The sequence below is a fragment of the Balaenoptera borealis genome (assembly GCF_965194805.1).
Source record: "Balaenoptera borealis genome assembly, chromosome: 6".
Classification (NCBI taxonomy): domain Eukaryota; kingdom Metazoa; phylum Chordata; class Mammalia; order Artiodactyla; family Balaenopteridae; genus Balaenoptera; species Balaenoptera borealis.
In genome coordinates this window covers 115,454,959-115,462,500 of record NC_138863.1, presented here as the reverse complement: position 1 = coordinate 115,462,500, position 7,542 = coordinate 115,454,959, and the positions used below count along the sequence as shown (strand labels likewise).

The following is a 7,542-nucleotide window of genomic DNA, read 5'->3' as shown; positions in this document are numbered from 1 at the left end:
CCACCAACAGTGCAGGAGGGTTCTCAAAGGGCAAAGTTACACACTCAACTAGGTTATACGGCACAACTGAAGACAATTCAAATTAAGGAAGAAAATAACTTTCACCTCTTATTTTTAAATGGTTTTCAATCCAAGGTTGTATAGTTTTCAATAATTCAGATAAAAGTTCTTACATTTTATTTAATACTCTGTGCACTACAGGATAAAGCACCATTATTTCGTAGGCTAACAATGTTAAAATATCTTTTAAAGGGGTTTTAAGATGTTCTGGTTTGGGGAGAGGGATCTTAGTAATTCCCTTTATTCAGTTTAGAACACCATACTTCCTATGTGATGAAACATAACTCTTAATGCTTTTAAATATTTGCACAGAAAAAACAATGACCTTCTGATATCCGTATTACCACAGGGTTAAAAGATTTTTCCCTACAGATAAATTTTAAAACTTTAAAGGCTCACTCTAAAAAAAACAAACAAACAAAAAAAACCAAAAAAAAAAAAATCCAAATGAATTCCACTTTTTAAAATACTGTGTACATTTCTATTCAGTAACTTCCCTATACAATATTATATCAAAATTTAAGAAATTCCTCTTGTTCTTTTAAATTGTATAAGTACTGATAAGTTCTTTTATCTTAAAAAAAAATCAAATTTTAAAGTAAGCTTCATCTCACTTACCGTGGAAGCCAGCATGGACCCTCCAAACCAAACTGCATATCGCTGCATGTGGTGTGTAATGACTTGTACATCAATAGGTTTTGGCTATAAAAGGCATAGTAAGATCAGTTCAATGGTAAATTCATACAACAATTTCTGTATCATTTAACCTTAGATGTACGTACTCAAAAATAAATAAATAAAACTTTAAAAGATGGGGGGGAGGGGTACACACGGCAAAACAGAATACAACAAAAACAAATTAAGCTAATTTTATTATTTTTTAAAAAACATAACCACACTGAAGTGAGGGAAAGGAACTAACGCAGGTAACCTGTGAACACAATATTATGGCTGTGTCCTCAGGCCTAAGAAAAAAACTAAGCAAACACTGAACTTCAGTTAGTGGGTCTATTTCTCACAGTGGTATGGATTAATAATTCTGAAACTACTATATATGTATTCCAGGATTGAGCACAAACAAATGTACTATAGAAAATAGAAGCCAGGTTTCTTACTGTCAGGGAAGAACATTACAAATACGGGAAGGTAGAAGGCTAGAATGAACCTTATGGTGTTCTGGAACTTGCATTATCAGTATGAATCCATAGTTTTTAATTTATATAAATAGAGCCAACTAGATATAGATGGATACTCACACACATCCTAGCTCTGACTGCCAACAAGGCCTAAATGCAGTGACCCCTCAGTAGCAATGAATATACCTAGTGTCCAAATCTTGGTGTTTTTTTTTTTAAATTGAAGTATAGTTGATTTACAATATTGTGTTAGTTTCAGGTGTACAGCAAAGTGATTCATATATATATTTTTTTCAGATTATTTTCCATTAGAGGTTATTATAAGATATTGAATATAGTTCCCCATGCTATACAGTAAATCCTTTTTGCTTATCTATTTTATGTATAGCATAAAACTTTGTTTCTTAATAGCATTCCCCACTAAAAGGAACAAGGGTACGTTGACACAAAATGGCTGATTACAAGACTGGAGAAGAGAAAGTACAAGATGAACCTGCAATATCTTGCTGTTCCAGAAAGTAAGGAAGTACCTGAAGAATACTGGGGCCACAACAAAAGGAATAAAAACCACCTTTGAATGATTCCTACTGGCCAAAGCTGAGAAAATTTGAACATCAAAATTAATAATAGTATGATGATATGTTGATATTATATCACAATGATATTAATGATACAGCCTATAGAATAACTGAGAAATCAGGAGTTCATAGATATTACTTAATGAATGAATGAACGAGGTGGAAGGAAATACTCTTCCTTACAGTAAAATGAGACTATAAAACATAGAAGAAATGACGGAATTTGCAAAATACCATTTGGCCGCTACCACAGTAATGACTATTTTAGGAAAGAAAAATGGATGTTAAAACCAGTGGGTGAGAGTTTGATGAAAAACAGGATAGTTACATAGTCTGAAAGTATCTCCCCATAAGATTCTTATTAAATACAAAGGAAAAAATAACTTTATAATAGAGGAACCTGACAGACACTTAACCAGGTGATCAAAGTTAGCATATGGGACAAATCATATCACGTGTCTAGTGATACAATGCACTAAAAAGAATACAACATCACTTCTGCGGTATTACTGCCAAAAATGCAAAATCTGAACCTAATCATAACAAAACATCAGAGAACCCCAAACTGAGAAAGATTCTGCAAAATAAGTTGCCTGTACTCTTCAAAAATATTAAGATTATAAAAGATAAAAAACACGGATACTTTTTCCAGATTAAACGGAAATGATACCGAATTCAAACATGTGATCCTGGATTGAATCCTAGACCAGGAAAAATAAATAAATAAATGTATTTTTTTCCTTTTGCTATAAAGAACAATAATGGGAGAAATTTGAACCAGGTCTACAACTAGATAAAATATTGTGTATCAAGGTTAATTTTGTTGATAACTGTAATGGTCTATTTTTAGGAAATATACACTAGAATATTTAGGGGTAATGGGCCATCATATCTGCAACTCATTCTCAAATAGTTCAGAAAAAGGTATATGTGTGTATTTGCAAACAGACATATATTTATAAAAACAGAATAAAACTAATATAAAATGCTAAAATTTGGGGAACCTAGGAGAACAACATATAGGAATCTTTTACTAGATTTTGCCAAGTTTTTTAAAGCATGAAATTATGTCAAAATAAAAAATTTTTAAACTTACATGTCATAAAAAGATCTGGCTTTTTTTGTTTAAAAAAAAAAGCTGTTTGGCTGCCATTTAAAATTGGATTGACAAGAAATAAAGCCAGATTTAAATACAAATACATAAAGATGTTATGAAGATCTATAAAAATGACTACTGAGTAAAATAAAAGGGAAGGAGGCGGAGTACTCTAGTATACAGGTTTTTCCTATATAATTAGATATGTCAGCATAGTGCTGACATCACTGAGGGAAAAAAATCTCTCATTTCTTATTTAGAAATATACAAGAAGCTTAAAAATATTTTAAACATTTTTACTTTACTGAAATATTGTTTTCAAAAACAGCATTTCTTTTTTCATTTCATGTATCTGTAATGAGTCATTACAAACTAAACAACTACTTTTTACTGTACTCCAAGGGATAAGTTTAAGATAATCAAAATTTAGGGGCTGAAAACAGTCAGCTGTCATGCAATTTCTCAACAAGCAGCAATACAAGAGTGTTGTAGTTTACTTTTAAGTCATTTTGAATGACTGTGGTAGTCTCAGATGGAGCCCTCATTCTTGGTAGTTTTCCAAGTTGAATAAAATGTGTTTTACTTAGCAACATATCCTCTGAATCAATGTTTTGCTTCAATATCCCACATTTAACGAAAATGGAACAAAATTTACTGAAAATTTGTCTTATAAATACATAAAGCAGTCATCTGAGAATTTAAGGCTAATTCTGACTTTTTGCCAGAAAGCCCAAAATTACAGGACACGTAATAGAAAGGTTGTTTTGCTGAACCACCAATTTGATTTCACACTATGAGGCTGCTATGGGAGAGGCTAGAGGCTAGAGTCTGTGAAAGCAGGCTTGACCACACAACAGCCTTTCTCTCTCAACTCTGCTTTGCTGTCCTGCTGTAAAAAGTATTTAAAATTTTGTGGACCCATAAAGAATATTATCGCTGGAATATGCAAGGAATCTACTATATATAAATTATCTGTTTGAGACAGATATCAAAAAAAATCTCTCTCATGGCTATAACCAAGAATATTTTCCAGCAATGTAGGTAATATCCTAGAGGAATGGAATGACCGAGAATATCATGGATATGAATCTATAAAATTAACCACGTTCCATCAGAATACCTTCTGAATAGGTTCCTCTTACCTTTCTAAATAAAAGAAAGTTGACAGACATTTTGCATTCCCAATATAATAATCAAGGCACCCTCAACCTTCCCACCAATAACTGAGAAAACCAACCTTCAATCTACCACCACTCAATTCCTCACTTAATTTCAGCCTGGCATCTACGGTTCTTTTCAAATCTCTTTGCAAGCGACGTCCGAAGTCCCTGAACATGGTTGAACCTCCAGAGAGGACAATATTCTGTATTAGTGGACAAAATAAATAAATAAATACAACTTTTATGTAAGAGAAAGAAGAAAACGTTTAAAGATACAAGAAATGGTACTAAAATCCTATTATACCCCTTTGAAGACAGGTGTTTTTAAATTTACATTCACCAACAGAGAGAAAACAAAGAAGTTTTTTAAAAAGTATGACCTAGAATAACAATTTTGCTGTAAATACTGACCTTGTAGAGAGGACGTCTGACGTCAATAGGACAATTCTGAATTACTTCATCTACAACTTCTGAGATAGGCTGAGTAAAGTCTGGATTAGCAAACTGAAAAGTAAATTGGACATATGACAGAGATTAGACCACTACTGACTTAAATATCACAATGAAAAATTAAGAAAGTTTTCAGTTCAAAAATAAAAGGACTTCTAAAAACCATAAATTCTGGTCTCTGATTCAAATTAAAGACACTGAAATCAGAGAGTTCAGAAGAAATCAAATTAAAATAATGATCATATATACCATTTCATAACCACCAGAACAGCAAAAATGTAAAGCCAAACATATACTATGAGCTGGCAAAAATCTGTGCAACACTTTACAATGCTGATGAGAATACACATTGATATAAACACTTTGGAGAACAATTTGGCAACATCTAATAAAATTTAAAATGTACCACTACTAACTCCACTTCTTATAACAAACCCCAAAGAAACTCCCACACATGTGCTATTACATAAAGGCATAAAATTATAGCAGCTTTGCTTCTAAGAGTAAAAACAACCCAGAAGTCCACCAGCAGGGTATGAAATAAATAAAATGCTGTGCCGTCAATCCTCATTATTCATGGATTTGGTTATCTGCAAATTTGCCTACTTACTAAAGTTACCTGTAACCCTGAAATCAGTATCTGCGGTGCTTTCACATGGACATGCGCATGTGCAGAGCTGTGAAAATTGGAGCTGACTGACATTCACATTCACAGCTCAGGTGGAACAAGGCAACGCTCTGCCTTCTTGTTTCAGCTTTTATACTACAAATAAGTGTCCTTTTCATGATCTCTTAGTGCCACAGTTTTCCCATTTTTGTCGGTGATTTTGCTGTTTAAAATGACCCCCAAGGATAGTGTGAAGTACTGTCTGCTGCTCCTAAAGCACAAGAAGGCCGTGATGTGCCTTATGGAGAAAATACAGTGTTAGATAAGTTTCATTTAGGCACGAATTACAGTGCTGTTGACCCTGAGCTCAATGTTAATAAATCAATAATATCTATTTTAAAATGTGTCTTTAAACAGAAACACACATAAAACAAGGTTATGTGTTTCAGTGACAAAAATGTTGTAGCCTGAGCCTCACAGGAACCTAACTCCGCATTTCCCTTAGGAGCAGTGGCTCAGCATTCACTAATTCAGTGTTTACAGCAACTTTATATAACATCTACTGCGAATAACAAGAATGAACTGTAGTATTCACAGGATGATATACTCATAGTCAAAATAAACAATTTCCAAATAGTGACACTCGTTTTTTTAAACTTGAATGATTCCATATATGCAAATTTTTTTAAATATATATTTTTTATGGATACATGTACATTTAAAAACATAGACTGGAAACACACTAAATTCATGACTGTGATTACCTCAGGAGGAAGAAAGGATGAAAAGGAAGTAGAGAAAGGAAAGGGTCTGAGGAAGGTATTCTTTCTGTAGTTAATTTCATTAAAAAAAATGTATGAAAAATGTTAAAATATTAGTTATGTGTTTATTTGGGGTGGTTAAGTACATGTGCATTATACAATACACTTTTCAGAATATTTTTTTAACAGACTGGCTAGATGGGTAGGCTTGAGATGGAAAGTTGTTTGACAATTTAAACTATTACAGAAATGGAATGAGGTTAAAGATAATAAATAATTTAAAATTTAATTTTTATATATAACAAAGAGGTCTGACACAAGGAGAAACAATATTAGGGAAAGCTTCCTTTTTACCCATCATTTATTTTTATATGCATGCCTATAGCCCTCCTAAATCAGGGCATATATTTCCTGAGAGGAACCACAAAAAAGAGAAACATAAAGAAGTTTTCAAATGCTGGATCTCAGAATTAAACTTGTATTCTGAAACAAAGATCTCATTTTACTAAAATTTTTCAAAAATATGTGTAAGTTGCCATGTCATTAAAATTGGAAAGGAAATGCTAGAAGGGATTTTTCCTAGATTAAAATAAAAGGTCAGAATCTAGCTCTAATTTGTCAAAAATAAATAGGTATACTTTACTAAAATGAATACAATTTAAAATATTTTCTAGAAAATGAGCTGCCAACAACCTCTCTTGGCCTCTCATTTTTAGAATTAGGTTGTCCTAATGGGAGAGACAACATTCCTTTGTTCATTAAACTGATTCCATAACTTGACTGATAATTATCAGGCATGTGTCGATTTTTCACAATTTTTAAAATTAGTTTTAAGTTATTTAGAGGGTGGGCACACAATGGAGAGATTTAATGTTACCTGAGTAATGAAGCATAATGACAGAAAATATTTTAATTTACATAAAGTAAAATACCACTTACAAAGGTTCTACTGACCTCTACTACCACAGTAAGAGAAAAGAAACTGGCAGCCAAAATCTAATTTTCTGAAACATGCTGATGAGTGTAAGAAACTCTAACCGGGATATACAGTGGGTATAAAAATGTGGCTCCTACTGAGTCTCAAGAACCCAACCTACAGACTAGAGAATGTTTCATCTGTCCGAGGTGGTCTGTATTGTATTCTGTGGAACAAGGGGAGAATACAGCTCAACTTGGCTGCCTTCCTGTGCCATTCATAGACAAGCTCAGGTTACAGGCAGGGAATGAGCAGCAGAAGTGGAATCCCGAAAATGTTATCTTATCAACTTGCTGATAGAACACCTCCAAATTCTCTGCTGGTTCTTTGTTAGCCATTTCTTCAGTACTTACCTAAAACAGTAATACACACACACACACACACACACACACACACACACACACACACGCACGTGAGATTAACCTTCCTGGAATTATTTTTCTACCTTTAAGACAGTTTGTCTGCTATACCATGAGCAAGCAGAAGGCAGGGATAGGGTCATTCATTCCTGTGCTATGTACCTGTGTGCCCTTCTCACAGTAATTTTTAATCAGGAATATGCAAAAGAAAATATTTATAAACCTTTAAGTATTCACATACCCTGGGATCTACCCACAGAAATTCTCATTTAGAAAGAAATGGAGTCTGATTTGAAAGTATCTTTTGAAAAAGCTCACAGACTACTGTGCTGCAGAACCCCAGGTGAGAACGAGTAGAA

The 7,542-nt window shown here is 33.3% G+C and overlaps 1 protein-coding gene across 3 annotated transcripts in view; it reads right to left on the bottom strand.

The window, feature by feature from the left end:
* The window catches only part of ACTR3 (actin related protein 3), a 56,221-nt gene that overhangs the window by 2,457 nt on the left and 46,222 nt on the right, over positions 1-7,542 (bottom strand). For all 3 annotated transcript variants that reach the window (XM_082397912.1, XM_082397913.1, XM_082397914.1), the window contains 3 exons: positions 4,442-4,534; positions 4,108-4,233; positions 679-762 (listed from right to left, as the gene is read on the bottom strand). In XM_082397912.1, the coding sequence (XP_082254038.1) occupies positions 679-762; positions 4,108-4,233; positions 4,442-4,534 (303 nt within the window). The remainder of the gene's footprint in view (positions 1-678; positions 763-4,107; positions 4,234-4,441; positions 4,535-7,542) is intronic.